The 15,149-nt window shown below is 40.4% G+C and overlaps 1 protein-coding gene across 1 annotated transcript in view; it reads right to left on the minus strand.

The window, feature by feature from the left end:
* Positions 1–15,149, minus strand: part of CFAP74 (cilia and flagella associated protein 74) — a 40,539-nt gene that overhangs the window by 22,468 nt on the left and 2,922 nt on the right. Inside the window, exons 6-20 of the mRNA XM_017744031.1 lie at positions 13,971–14,075; positions 12,675–12,848; positions 12,010–12,120; positions 10,721–10,823; positions 9,827–9,984; positions 9,092–9,299; positions 8,519–8,701; positions 7,708–7,878; positions 7,116–7,234; positions 4,255–4,321; positions 3,800–3,889; positions 3,508–3,681; positions 2,643–2,760; positions 1,588–1,700; positions 1,010–1,132 (exon numbers count right to left, since the gene is read on the minus strand). Coding sequence (XP_017599520.1) covers positions 1,010–1,132; positions 1,588–1,700; positions 2,643–2,760; positions 3,508–3,681; positions 3,800–3,889; positions 4,255–4,321; positions 7,116–7,234; positions 7,708–7,878; positions 8,519–8,701; positions 9,092–9,299; positions 9,827–9,984; positions 10,721–10,823; positions 12,010–12,120; positions 12,675–12,848; positions 13,971–14,075 — 2,017 coding nt within the window. The remainder of the gene's footprint in view (positions 1–1,009; positions 1,133–1,587; positions 1,701–2,642; positions 2,761–3,507; positions 3,682–3,799; positions 3,890–4,254; positions 4,322–7,115; positions 7,235–7,707; positions 7,879–8,518; positions 8,702–9,091; positions 9,300–9,826; positions 9,985–10,720; positions 10,824–12,009; positions 12,121–12,674; positions 12,849–13,970; positions 14,076–15,149) is intronic.

The raw sequence follows: 15,149 nt of genomic DNA on the forward strand, positions 1-15,149 counted from the left end.
CTGAAGTTCAGCGGGCAGAGCAGGAAGGGCAGGGGATTAGTTCTGTTAGTCTCAGGCTCTCACTGACTTACAGCAAGAATTTCTGCTATAAATACAGCAGAATAAAATATTTTATTATTCATATTGCAACAGGTTCTTTAATTAGGCAGACCTAGGAAAATCATCTGCAAAGTAAACCCAAGATGTTACAGTGCCCCAGCAGAAAAACACAATTATACTTTGGTTTGGATTCTTTGACAGGGAACATGAAAGAAGAGCATCTGCCCATGATACTGAAAAGAAGTATTTGAAGTGCCTTTAGCTGAAGTGAATGGGCCCCAATCCAGGCTCCCCCGGGGCTGCAGCTCGTTCAGCCAGCACAGAAATGCAGTGAAGGCAGCACAGGGCTGTGCTTCCTGCAGTGACCAGGGTCTGGCACCAGGGCCCGCAGAGCTCAGCCCTGGAAAAGCTGATCCTGAAGGAGAAGGTGCCCACAGGAGCCTCAGCAGGTGTCTGCAGCTCCTTCTGCAGCCTGAGGGAGAGCCAAGACTGGCTACTGAGCTTCTGGGAAGTTTGTCTTTATTTTTTGGCAAGCTTCTATGAACTTTTCCAAGCAGAATTTGGCTTTCAATAAAATTTAGAATCACAATATGCTGAAGTGGTAACTAAAGTTGTCATCTCTTCCAGCTTTCACACATCAGCTTCACTACTGCCTGCTAAATAATTCCAATTCTGATAGATCAGAAAGAAAATAAACTATGTGGGTTGGGAATAAGGGAGAATACTTCCACATTTGTTTCTAGGACATGAGATGTTTTCCAATATGATGCCTGATAAAATGGGAATATCAGGATTATTTGCATAGAAATTTAAGAGAATGAACAGGTTTAATAAACATCCTGCAGCAGAAATAAGAGCTATGACTTAGAGAGTTACCTCGCATCAAACTACCTAATACATAATTCTTGAGAAAAGCACAAATCAGAAGATTTTAAACTATTTCACACATGTTTTGAAGCAGGTCACTCACTGGTTTGCAGTCTGGGTTGTCAAACACAATCACAAACTCTGCCCTCACATCTCCAGGGACAGCTGGGACAAACAGGACTGGAATTTTCACTGAGCTGAAGGGTCCAATCTCACCCTCAGTTACCTGAACAACAACAATGAAACTCTAGAAATTGCACTGAAATAAAGAAGCTGTGCATACTCACTAGACTCACTCTGCTACACCTGGTTTGTAACTAAATTGAACTCACTATGCACAGGAAAAATCAGAACATTAATATGGCTCAAATCTGACATTTCCCAGATATTCTTCCTGTGTTGTCACCAGACCTTGTTTAACCACAGAACCACATAGCAGAAAAAAAGAGTTGAACACTGGGAAATGGGAATGTGCACAGAATCTTTCAGCTCAGATATGTCTCTATAGATCAAAGGAAAGGAGAAAAGTGTACTGTGATTTCATTTTAAGAATTAACTGTGATACAGTGATGTACAGTGAGCTTGGAATGACCATGTACTTAAGCATTTCTCACCAGAGCAATTTATTTTATGTAGGCTCAACCTAGTGAAATCTTGTCTGGATCTCAGGATATTCATTACCTTTCCAAGCATAATTTCAACTGGTATTTCTTTGGGAGAAAGTTCCACTAAATTATCTGCATTGTCTGTGTCCAGATCTGATCTGGTATTTAATTCTCCTTGACCAAGTTGTTCTGAGGAAAGAAACAAACACAAAACACAACAAAATGCTGGATGTGTGTGATCAAAAAAAATCCGACAATGCACAAGTACATTAATTTGGGTCAATATTGCAAATCCAGGCACGTATAGCAGTGATGGGAAAACTGGAATGTCTGGAAGGAAATATTCTTTTGGCCATCCAGCTTTAGTCTAGTTTGGAATTCTACCTGAGGCACTTGAGCCTTCCACTACTGAGTAACAACATTAAAGGTTCATTGGGACAAGGTCTGTATTGGAGATTGGTACATCCAAAATGCAGACTCAGCTGGAAGTGGGGTTGGCCTTCAAGAGCAACTTCAGTGGGATAATGCAGCCAGAAGGACCTGTGAAAACCACTCACAACCTTTTCATGGAACTTTCAACTTCCTGAAATTGGAATGGTGAATATTGGGAAGAAATGTTAAAGAACATAGATAAGAAAGAAATTAAGAAAGTCTTTCTTCTGTAAGACTGGATTTTATTAAGCACATAGTAAACATTAGGAATGAGATGGAAAATGTCTGAGGAGGTTCATCTTTCTGCTTCCTTGTTCCTAGAATTACAGACTATAAAAATAAACCTGTCATGTGGATTGCTATTCTGAGAAGTGGGGATTCAGTTGCTGAGACAAGGATGATGTTAACAATTTTGCAATTTCTGAAGCTGGTTGGGTTCTGTGTTCTTCTGAGACTGAATTGTTGATCACTAATGAGCAGTGAGGTTCTCTGCTGCTTTTGATATAATGGTGTCAGGACATTATTTTTAGTCATTTTCTGTGAGGCAGCATACAAAGAAATATAACATTACTCCCAGAGTGATGAGCTACTTAATTTACTGAGTAACTTTGCAAACTGAATTGCACAGTTCATTACAGGAGACTACAGATGGATAAAACTTGGGGAAGTACAGGGCCATGTCCCAAAGCATCACCTCACCCATGGCACTGCTGCTCTTGGGCTCCTGGGCTGCACAGTCCTTGTTTTGATCCCCAGCTGCCACTGGACTCTTGCTGCTTTCCTCTTCAGGGTCACAGGCACTGGAATGTTGAGTGACCTATTAGGAAACACAGCAAAGGATTTTCTCCCATGGCTGTTCCTTTGCCTTGCACCAGCTCCAGTTCTTTCCAGCAAAAGTTTTATGCAAATCAGACTTGTGCTTTCTTGCAACAGTTCCACGTTATAAATGGAGAAATGTGTTGCATTTTCCAGGAAGTGCACATTCCACTAGACCTTTATCAATGAGCAGATTGAAGTTTTGCTGGTTGCCCCAAACAGGTAAATAATGTAACAGGAGCAATGCAGTGTAGTGCCAGTTACTTTACAATTAGCAGAACCAACATTTTTCTAGTGGAAACCCAGGCAGTTCTATGTCAAAACTAAGTCTGCTGCAACCAGCCCTCTCTTTATCACACCCCTCACTTTATTGCTAGTTTTGCACCAGTTCATATGTTTCTGACTTGCAGGAGTTGAGATTTTAACGACTCTGTCAGAATCTCCTCTTTTAACTGAAGTATTTTCTCCTAATTGTCATGAATGTGGAGAAAATAGGAATCATGGCATAAATAAAGTACTTTAAAAATCAGCATTGCTGGTTTCCCCACTCCTCACAAAATAATTGTTTTTATCTTCTAATATTTGGGTCTAACAGATTATATTTATAACAACCCAAATGTACTAAAGGTTGGACCAGAGGATCTTCTCAAGTCCTTTCTGACCTGACCTGCTCTGTGACTCTGCAACTCCACCACACTTCCCAAAGCAGAACATTTCTATTCCTTTAGGGAAGTGCTTTTGAACCCACCACTCTTGCAGGAGCAGATTTTACTGTTGCTCTGAGGGTACTTGTGGCACCTGCTGACGTCTGAACTTTGAATCTGGTTCCCAAAGCCCCGCTGTTTGTCAGGCTGATGGTCTGTGAAATTGTCTCTCCCACCACAAGGCTGCCAAAGTCAATGAGCTCTTTATCCAGAGCCAGCTGTGAGAAGATAAACCATTAATTACCACTGGCCTACATAGCACTAATGTCAATTAAATGAGCATCCGCTTTTTATAATAATAATTATATTCTCCACATGCTAAAGGAAGTCCCTTACAATGCACGTCTTGACTGTACATTTCAGTGGAACAGAAAAAGGACCTGTCTGGGCCATAAACATGACTTCTCCTTCCAGCCCTTCATTTATCTAGAAAACAAAAGAAAAAACCCCAATGAAAAATCTTTTCACTCATTCTTTGAGTGCCATATTAAAATGCATCTTTACTGATTCTATGTTTCTACTTTAAAACAGTCTTTGTGACAGCCTGGTTAACTTTAGCTGGGCAATATTACAAATATTTGGAAACTTGCTCTCATTTGGAGGCATTTTTCCAAACATGCCTTCAGAATTTGCCTTAATACAATTTATCAGAGCTTGAACATGCATACAGCTACAACAGTAGTTCTTCTAAAAACGTAATTAGTTTCCTTGTTAGCAGTTAAGAAATTTAATTATGATGTGTTTAATCAGTCTAGTGGCCTATACTAGGATCCTCCTCATTGTGCACTTACCATTGGCTTAAATGTTACCAGGAATTCACAGGACATCCCAGAAGACACTTTGCCAGGTGGGTCAAAACTATGGAGATAATTAACACAAAACTCCAAATTAAAGCTGTGGAGGGAACACCCAGCTCTTGCTCTGGTAACAATGGCATATTTTTTTTCCCCCTCACTTGGACTAATTATCAGAAAGTCAGAATGAGTGACAGATTAATGAAAGGCTACAGAACCCTGCTGCAACTGGGAAACAACAAAGGCTGATTCTTCATGAAGGTTTTATTCAGAAAGACTTCAAGTGCTTTTAAAAGGCAAGACAGGGACTGTAGCCAAGGAGGTGAAGCTGAGGTTCAAAATCAGCAAGAACAGGTTGAACTGCCCAGTCAGATAATTAGGAAGCAATTTCTCCCATTATCCATTTTAATGCTGCTCTGTAACATCTCCCCTGTCCAAACACAAAATGAAGAGGAAAAACCCAAGGAGGGAGCTGCAGATGATTAGAGAAAGTGCTGCTTGCTGCCAGCTGTATCAAAATTATCTTGAATAGAATCTGCCACTCATTTCATGGTCTGTGTGAGGCAAGGAAAATGCCCATCAGAAGACAAGACATCTCACAGCTGCACTGTAAATGAAATTATTGAGGCACTCCTGGAGATCTGCTCTGCCTGGCAGAGGAGCCAGAGGAGATAAGGAAGTGTTGTCAGCCATGGGAGCCCCGAAGCCAAGTGAGACACAGAACACACTCGCCCTTCACAGTTTTATCAAAACAAAATTAAACTCAAGCTAGAGCAACATGAAACATTTTCAAAAGGGGAAACACACTTCAGAATTCAGGAGCTTAAAATGTGGACAGGGAGTAAGCACCTCTGAACATATCCCTGGCATTTTCTCCTGAGAAAGACTTTAAGGAATGGTTCTTTATTTCAAATGTTACCTTGATACAATAGTTCTGATTTAGAGCACGAATTGCCAAGCACACAAACCCACACAGAACCACTCTGCTAAGCAGAGGCTCCCATTGCATGGGGTGTAATAATGCTCATTTTAACCACTAGAAGAAAGCTTTTTATCAGCAAATATGGTGCCTGTCACTGATAACAGCTCTCAAGTGTTATGTCTGTAAATACCTGGGCACTGATTTTGAGGACAGTGACACCATGACAGTGTAGACGTGCTGGGAGTTTTCAAAATACTTGGCAAAACTATTTTGTAACAAACAATTTATGTCTGGTTCTACCTGAGATAAGCTTTATACAGTGTAGGATCAGTGTCCACAGGTTTGTGCTCTGCTGGTCAAATTATTAATGATATGACAATGAAGAATAAAATCTTAGATTATTTTTGCTAGCTATCCAGCTGGCAAATGTATGGGTAACCAATTTATTTTTAAAAAGTTAATTAATTCATCAGACATTGAAAAATCATTCACAACTCTTGACGTTTCATTTCCATTTGGAAAGTACTTTGAAAGGCAATTATAGCAAGGAAAGACTTAGGCCTTTCAAAAAGCATTGTTTAATTTTTGGTCACAAACCAGAGGTGCTGATTTACCATATGCAATTGTCCAGCACACTAAATGAGAAAAAAAAAATCAATATTTGAGAGCAGGAAACCCTCATTTTGTCAGATTAGTAGCTTCAGGCTTTGTCACAGAAATTAAACATGTTTGTAAGTGGGTCAAAATTAAATCCATGCATGTGATTTTGAAACAACCATGAGCTACACATTGAGTCAAGCACCAGAGCAGGTTTAGGAGCTGAAGGGCTCTGTTGTGTCCTGGTCAATTACCCATCTCCATCAGTCTGGGAATGAAGTGCTCCACACCTTTCCCAATCCACCTACAGCAGCTGGATCCAGACTCACAGCTCTCCAGGGATGCTGTTCAGTCAAGAACTCTCTGCTCACATTCTGGTGGACTCTTGTGGGGACAGAGTGGGCAAGGAATGGCTTCACCTTGGACCATCCTGTCCTTATCAGACGATCCAGAAATTCCATGTGCGGTTTATCCCCACAAGCACAGTGGGCAGTGAGCTGGGAAAGGAGCTCTGGAGTAAGAAATCACTTAGAGTGGTGAAACAACTTGTTTGTTCACTGGGGTGTGCTTAAACTGTCCCACAGGTGGCTTCTCCAGGTCAGCCATAAGGGTTGAAAGCTGAACTTCCTCTGTAAGCCACAGGAATTCACTTCCATCTCTCCTATTTGTCCATAAGCTTCACTTACACGCAGGAGCTTTAGCATTTTTTCACTTTTAGGCTGGACTACAATAATTTTTTTGTTTGTTTCACAGAATTCCAGGTAAATAAATTCTTTTCATGACTTCGTTTTTTAGAGAAATACTACTTTTCAGACAAACTTGCCTTTTATATATTTAAAGGCTCAGACCAGTTCCAGAGAGAGCTGGTGTCTGAATTCTTAAAAAGAAATATTTGGTGGATACCTCCTTTTGTTTATTTATAAACAGTGAGATAAAATTATCAATATAGTTTAACTGAGATTAATTTTCAATCTCCCAGCTAGACACAGTGCTTCATTACATAACCTGTCAGCAGGATTATGGGAACAGATTGATGGGAAAGATCACAGGATTGCAATTTAAGTGCTCTTTGCTCTGCGATTGATTTCCTTTATTTCATTAGCTTTTTTCCCTTCCTTTTCTGTCAGATTATACTGTGTTTATCTCAACCCACAAGTTTGACTTTTTCCCCCCAGTTCTCTTCCCCATCCCACTGAGGAGGAAGTGAGGAGCTGCTCTGTGGAGTTTCTTTGCCTGCAGGGTTAACCCACAACAAGCAGGAATTTCAATTGCTGCAGAATTGGGTTCCAGCTCTTGTTGTGGTACAAAGGTAAAACAAGTCTGCAATTAATTTACTTACTGAACACTGATGAAGTCCTTGAGACATTCACTGATTCCCACCAGCCTGCAGTAATTAACACTGTAGGATGCATTTGTCAAAACTATCTTCTTTCTGTAGATTTGACCAACATCAAAATCCTTGGAATGCCAAACATACCAGGTGAATGTCAGAGACATGATGTCATGTTCATGGTCCAATAGAGTTATTAACAGTCTTGTTAACGAACCGAAATTTAACTGCATGGGAGTCACCACTTCTTTAAGGACATTCTTTTACAGTAATAATGTATTTACAAACAATATACAAGTACCAGTCATGCTGCCCTTTAAAAAACACACAACACAGTGCAACAGGAGGTTTCATCATCTGCTCACCTTTCTGACAGTATTTAAACTCCCCTACGTATAGGAAGTATTTTATAATTTACATAGTAAAACTGACTAGTTTATTTAATCTATCACTTAACTAAGAGATTGTTAGAGAAAAAGCCAAGAGCTGTTTCAAATTTCACTTCAGACTTATTAAAGACTGCAACAGAGTTTTGATCAAGACATTGGGATACACCTACAGCAGATCCATCTCTACAATTCCATGCAGAATGGCCACCGACCTTGAAATGAATGCAGCTGGGTTTGCTGTGGAAAGCACAGCCCTTATGTCCCCGACCAGGCACAGTTGGCTTGTGAAGAATTCCAGTTTGGAGTTCCTCCATTTTTTTCTCAGCCATTCTTTTTCTCATTGCCCTTATAGCCAACCGTGTTGGATCTTCTGCTTTGGGTACCTGATAAGGAACGTGCAGAAAGACCACCAGGGCCCTGTGTGATCACAGAATCTGCAGCTCCAGTAGAAAAATCTGCAAAAGGAATATTCCAGCACCCGGCCAGCCTTTTCCTGGCTCTCTCCAGTCAAACTCAGCCTCCCAACCTCAACATGAAGAATTTCATGGATTCTCAGCTGTCTGTTCTGCAGCTTATCATCACTCAACACTATGACATCATGTTTTTCATGGCAGAATTAGCTTTTCTGCACTTTAAGGGGTTTTTTCCCCCTCAACTTCTTAAACACTGAGAAAAAAATCAGCTGACTTCACTGGAATGTTTCAGTCATGGTCCACTGCTTCTTATAGGAATTTGTACCGACACGGTTTCTTTTTGATCGATTCTGAAGTTTTTTTAAACTCAAACATTAAACATAATATGATTTATGTCTTTACAGATTTCTGAACTAAACCTGAAGTGTTGTTTTCTCTTTGAGAGAACTAACTCCTCCAGAACAGTGTAAAACAGCAATGACTGATGATATTCTCACATCTGAATTTCTGTATCTATGTAATAACATAAAGGCTGCATTTTAACTGCAAAAGACACAATTACTGGTTTTAAGCAAGGTTCTTTTCTAACAAGAGATATCACAACATTTACCTTGTGCAAATCATATTGTTGACTCCAAAGTCCTGGGAACTCCGGTACTAGGAGGGTCTGGTCCCTCTCTGTGTCCTCATCATCACTTTCCCAGAGCACATCCTGGGGTCTGTTCTCAGAACTCTCTCCCTGAGGAGCAGTTCTCTCCCCAGCCAAGGAACAAAGTGACGGAGAGCGCCACGACTTTGGTGAAAGAACACAAGTTTTGAAGATGCAGCTAAAAATTACTAGAGAACAGTTATTTCAACAGTTACCAGTTTCTGAGGAGATCTTGTAATACAAAAATGACAGGTTTTAGAGTTCAGAGGTCAAAGATGACAACTTAGATCAATTCCCTCTTAAAACATTAAATATAGACAAATTCTTGTGTTAAAAGTTACTATATTTCCTTCAAGAAAAAGGAAACTAGCAGACATTAAGAGATCTGATGGGGGAATTATTCTCTACTTGTTCTGTACTGTCTCATGTTTGGTTGCATCCTGTGCTATTTTTAAACAGAATTCAGTGACCTGCACCTTTAACAAAACAAAATGAAAAAATCTAAAGAGAGTTCATTCCCAGGCCTTTGATTACCTGTGATATTTCTCCATCTGCATGTTTGCAGGTCTCCTCACTTTGCCAGGCTTCCCGTCTCTGCAGTAAAGGACCCTCAAGTTTACCACGAGCCTTAATTGCCTTAGTAGGGGACTGACTTTTTTTCTGCTTGTGAATAGAAGCTTTTTCTTGCAAAATTCGAGACACAATCTCCATTTTTCTTGATTTCTGCAGTTCTCTAAAAGCTCTGTAATCCAAAGTTGTAAGAAATATTAACCCAACCATGGTTGTTTACCAACACTATTAACTACAACGCAGTTCCCTTGGAGCCTTTAAGCTAAACAGCAAGTCTTTAAGCTGGGTTCAGTGATAATTTGTGCCAAGACACCAAATGATTCAGAGGCTGTTTATACATTTTTGCAGACTAAATATACTCAGTTACAGGGTTTTAGAAGGCTGATACAGACTTTCACAGTGTTCAGGGGAGGAAGAAGGACAGTTACTTCAGGGTTCAAGTTCAGGGTCACTGAACTTCCCTCCTGGAGGAGTTGATCGTGGAACACCCACAGAGCTCTGGTGCTCTGAACGCCCCAAGGCAGGAGTTCAGGGCACCAAGAACAGACTGTGCAAGTGTCACACACAGAGTGGGAGAGGGAGTTCACTCCCTCCAGGCACCATCAGAGATGCTCTGCCTTCAGGATCTGTCTGAGCTCCAGTACATTCCTGCATAAGCACCAGGGAGCAGGGAGAGTTTGATATGGATATGACACTTACTCTTTCTTTTTTTCATGCTCTTGCTGTCGTTTATGGAGAAAAATTTCCCTGATAACATTGCCTCCTTCTGCTAGGATGGCTTCCTTCATTTTCATCTCCTCCTTCTTTGCCTCCAAGGCCTTTGCTTTGTTCAAAATCTGGAGAGTTTGGAGCCTTTCCTATGAAAGTCACACAAACCAGTTACATATTTGATGCACCTGTTAAAGAATATAAACCAGAGATCTAATGTTGGTCCCCTTATCCATTTGTAGTGGATGTCTCTGAAGTAGAAGGTATTGTTTGTAATATTCTCTGTAGTCATGGGGGGCTGAGAGGCAGAAAGCTCTGACTAGGTCCAGGCTACTTCTCTACCCTTCCAGCCTGCCCCTGCAATGCTGTTCAGTGAAGGAATGTGAAAAGATAACAGTTCTAAACAAATCAGGATTAAATTAAGATCATTCCCTCAGATTCTACAGAACATAAATAGAAGAGCAAAGCAGCATAGCTCAGAAATTCCTAATTTATACTATTTAAATTCTTAAATAACTGTTTTTCTTCCATATGTTTTCTCCATGTGGAATATTTCTGCATTGGGATCCAAATAACTGGAAATCCTTCTGGCTGAACTTCCAGAGAACTTATTTTAGTATGCATTATTTCCCAGAGACTTCCCCTCCCAGAACAACTAGACTGTTGACAGAATAAACTGCATCAGCAGAAGTGTCAAAACCTGCCCACACAGATCTCATGCCATCCCTCCAAGAGCTAAACTCCCCCCAGTTTCAAGAGATTTGGTCAGTGATCTGCTCAAAAATCACCACACAGTTCTGCAAGGAAAACTGACATGACTTGCATTAGAACCCAACAGTCTCCCAAGTCAGTGACTTCATTCCCATCCCAGCTCAGCAGCAGTACCCTGTTGGAAGTGATGCTGGTTTTCAGGGAAAGCACAGCTTGTATCCTTCTCTCCATATGCTCCTGAGCTTTCACTTCTTCCTTTGCATTTTTTTCATGAATTCTGTAAGCAAAGTAAAATCTTTCAGGCTCACATCCTGGAAAGCTCTTGGTATTAGAACGTCTGAGCTGACAAGGAGTGATTGCCAATGTCCCCAGGCATTGCTGCTGTGAACCCCAGTTGGGTGGGCACTGGCTGTGGGCACAGGGGAACAGTTGGAGGCTCTTCCAAACACGGCACTGCTTGAGCTCCAAGTGCCAACAGGTTTTCAAATATTTTGCTCAACAACTTTAATTTTTAAAAGTTTTGGATATGAAGAATGTGTTTCATGTTATGACATATGACTGGCTGCTAAAATAAAGAATTCAGGTGTTGCTCATGTAACCAATACCAAAACATTATGTAGCAAACTTTTCAAGCCAAGCACATGTACCGACACTAAAAATAAACCCTAAAAACTCTACAAATTGGAAATACGTGGGTAGGAATCAAACCTGGGAATATGCCAGATAATACAGTGGGAAACTAGGAAAAAATTAAGATTGATAGGTTTGTCAAGAAAAAAAAACCTATTTGATTTCATTTTTCTTAATTATCATCAGTTTGTACATACCATCTAATAAAAATAAACCAGCACAGAAACAGTACAATTACTTCCATCATTTTATAATTAAGTCCTAATATTTGTATATTAGCATATATTTGTATATCTGTAAAAATAAGTAACAAATGTTCCGTTTCTTCAGCAGCAAAATAATTCAACTCCAGAGTAAAAACATAAACATAAACTTATGAAAGAACGTTTAATTTAAAATCAACCAGAGCATGAGCACAAAGAAATGGCCCATCAACCCATTTACCTGACTGATGGTTTTTTGCCACGTTTCTGAGGGGACATTGAATGGCACAGGGCAGGTTTCAAACCTGGATTTTAGTTACACTACTTCAGTTAATGGCACACACATACACAAAATGCTTCATTACTGACGCCTCAAGGGTCGGAGCCCTCATTACAAAGACCATCCCTTCAGCTCCAGGGATCTGGAGGCCATGCTAGGACAGTGAGTGGATTTTCTTCTTTCCATGTCCTTTTGTGCCCTCTAAGATCTCAATGCTACATTGTACCTGTCACAAGATTTCCAGGTGCAACAGAAGACACACCTTGCAGAAAAATCATTATTTTTCAAAGACTGGGGGATAAAGTCTTGCCCAGCAGAGGATGTACAATAGGAAATGAGTGAAGCCCCACCTTGCCATGCTTTGCCTCAGGAAGCAGACTGCTTTCTCATGGTTCCTTTTGGCATCCTCGAGGATTTTTTTATTTCTTTCTTCACATTCTCTCTGGGCTTCCTCCTCTCTTCTGCAAAACACGGACAAACCAACAGTTGCAGCAGGACTAAGGAAAACTTGATTGCAACACAATGAGACCTCAGGGTGGGGTTGGGGAGTTTATTAATATGTGCTGAAATGAGGACATTTGTCTGCTCTCCACATCCCCCATATTACAGACAAAGTGATGAACTTCACAAAAGCCACAAACTGACACCCTGGTGTCTGCTTTCTCTCCAGGAAATCTCAATAGACTTGGCTGTAAGTCCAGAAGGTCCTCATGGCCAACAGCACTGCAGACATATGCAGTTAGTCTGACCCAATAAACTTCATTTCCTATGACAAAAACCTCTGCATTTGTAGGTTTTTTTCATTAACAAGTTTATTCCCATAGATCAGAAATCTTTACCTGCATAGCTGCAAGGCAGTGGCCAATTCTTATTTTAATTCCATTTCCTCATCAGACATTCGTGAAGCACACCCAGCTGAGACACACAGTAGCACCAGTATTTGAACTACCTGCAGTAGTGAATTGGCTGCCAATAAAACAAGAAAGGCAGCAGGCTCTGACTTAGAGGCTCTTACTTCTCTTGAGTCCGACGTCTCCCTTCTGCTTGCAGGGCTGTTATTTTTTCCTTCCAAATCCTCATTTCTCTTTCCTCCTGGTATTGCATCTGTAGCTCCTCCTCGTCTTTTTGAAGTTGTTCACGGAGGATGTCGTATTTTCCCTGCTTAGTTTTTATCTGCCACATCTCAACCCTTTAAAACAAAGCGTGAGTTGTTTTCACTGAAATACTGATATTCTTTCACTTTAAGGTAATAGATTGAGTAGGGAACGCTCAATGGGGAAAATAAACATGTAGCCATGTTTTCTTTTATTATTTTAAAACACATTTTGAATCAAACCCTTTTATTGACACGGGTGTTCCAGACTAAGGCTCATATCTAATAGCATATCCCTTTTAAAGACATTAAAAATATTGGTCAAAAAAAAAGGTAAAAAAAACTAACCCCAAGGTTGTGTTTCTCCCATTTACCCAGAAGAAAATATGAAAAACCAAGAAAAATTCTAAAAATAGCTTTTCCTTCAACAGTAAATAACTTCACGGACAGGCCATAGCTTTTATTCTTCTGTGCTTTGCTGAAGGAACCAGATATGATAGGGCTGAGTACATTAATCTGTTCTGTGTATTGCTAATCACACAATAAACAAGTCAAGCATTTTAAAGCTATTACACAACACTGCAGCAGAACACACTGTATCCTGGTGAACCACTTGGCTAATCACAGCTAGAAGCTCGTGCCTGCGTTCCTCCTTTGATGTACTGTGATGTACCTGTGGTACCAAAACATAAACACACTCACCTGTTGCCTTCTGCAAAAGACAGTTTTACTCTGTCTGGTATAAAGAAGTAATTTATTATGTGTGAACAATCAATTACAAGCAGCTATATCAGCTTGGCATAAAAATACACAGTACTGCTACAAAGTCTCCATCATGCTCATTTTCTATCCTTTCCTGTATGCCCTATAAAAACACTAAAAGGCATAAATTACAAGTATTTATGCTCATGCACAGACAGATTTACTTTAGTCCAGCTCATTTTACATTTCAAATGAGACCTGCTCAGGTCACAATTTATGCACCTCTCATAATAAAATCAAAACTTTATTTACATGTGCAAAACTAACTTGGGGTCTGATCCACAGCACCCAGCTTTGTAAGGAATGAACAGTGCAGGCTAAAAGTTGCTCTCAAATTATTTACTTCAGTATTTACAAACAATTTCTGTATTGATTAACTTTTGAATCCATCCAACAGCATATGAAGAATGTAATAAAGATTGATTCGCTTCACACTTTTTTCATTCCCTCACTTACAAGTTTTGTTTTAGTGTCAAAGCAATTCTCAACTCCAGCTCCTTCTCCCTCTCCAGCTCAGTGCACAATCGGCTGCTCAGGGCCTGCAGGCGGGACACGGCTGCGCTGGTAACGTTAGAGAGAAACAATCAGAAAGAAACGTGAACAAAGCCCCCCTTGCAAGATCAGCAAGAATAAAGCATAGCTCTAAGGCTCAAATTTATTCATTAGAATCCCAGCAATTTATGCAGCCTCTTGTTTAACCTTCTACGTGTCCATTCTTGAGGCAGAGCTTTCTTTAAACTCTTACATGCTGGTTGAAAGGACCAGATGAGAATTTCAAAAGCACTGACCAGTAGCTTAATGCAACTATTCATTTCTCAGACTGATAAAAGTAGTATTATTCATGAAGATAAGCGTAGGTGAACCTAGAGAACCTAGACCGATTTTGCTTTTAAAATGGTATTACAATATTCCATACACTGAGCCTACAACTGCAGCATTCCCACACAGTTATTTTCCTTCTCTCCCCAGGAAAACTAGTAGACAGTGTACTACAGGATCCACAGACAGTGGCCTGACTATACTCAACATAAACTCCCATCCTCTAAATGAAAATTGGATCTTCTACCTGCAGTTATTCCTCTAACTTCAACATTTCTGTACTGGCATTGGTAGTGCTAATGGCAGCCAGGATTTGCGTTATTGCTAAAACACAATGACTTTGAACTTCATAAGCCAAAAATCTATCAAGTCTTCTCACTCCTCTAGGCACTTGCTAAATGTAAGAGATTGGGAGAATTGCTATTTCTTACATATCTAGACCTCTCCATGTGATAAGGATAAACACTACACTGCTTTTCTGTCTTTGCTGGGTTTTGCTACTGTCTCCAAGATCCCACTTGCACCACCTCAGGAGGCTCATTTGCATCAACTCATCAGTTTTGTTTAAGCAGCTCTCCCATTCTGGCAGTTAACCTGCCTTCCTCTCTCTCATTCATCGCTGCTCTAACCTGGAGATTAGCACAGGTTAGAAATGCAGCTGCGAAGTTTGTTCACAAGCCTCTGGCTCCTGGTACACAAGCCACCCACTGCTTTCTATTTAAACCAAATGTGAAGAGTACAGTAAATTGCCTCCCACTTGATAGCACAAGTGTTTCAGAGCAGCTCCTGTAGGCAGAGCTACTCCTGAAAGGCATT

The sequence above is a fragment of the Corvus brachyrhynchos genome, unplaced genomic scaffold (genome assembly GCF_000691975.1).
Source record: "Corvus brachyrhynchos isolate BGI_N302 unplaced genomic scaffold, ASM69197v1 scaffold68, whole genome shotgun sequence".
Lineage (NCBI taxonomy): Eukaryota > Metazoa > Chordata > Aves > Passeriformes > Corvidae > Corvus > Corvus brachyrhynchos.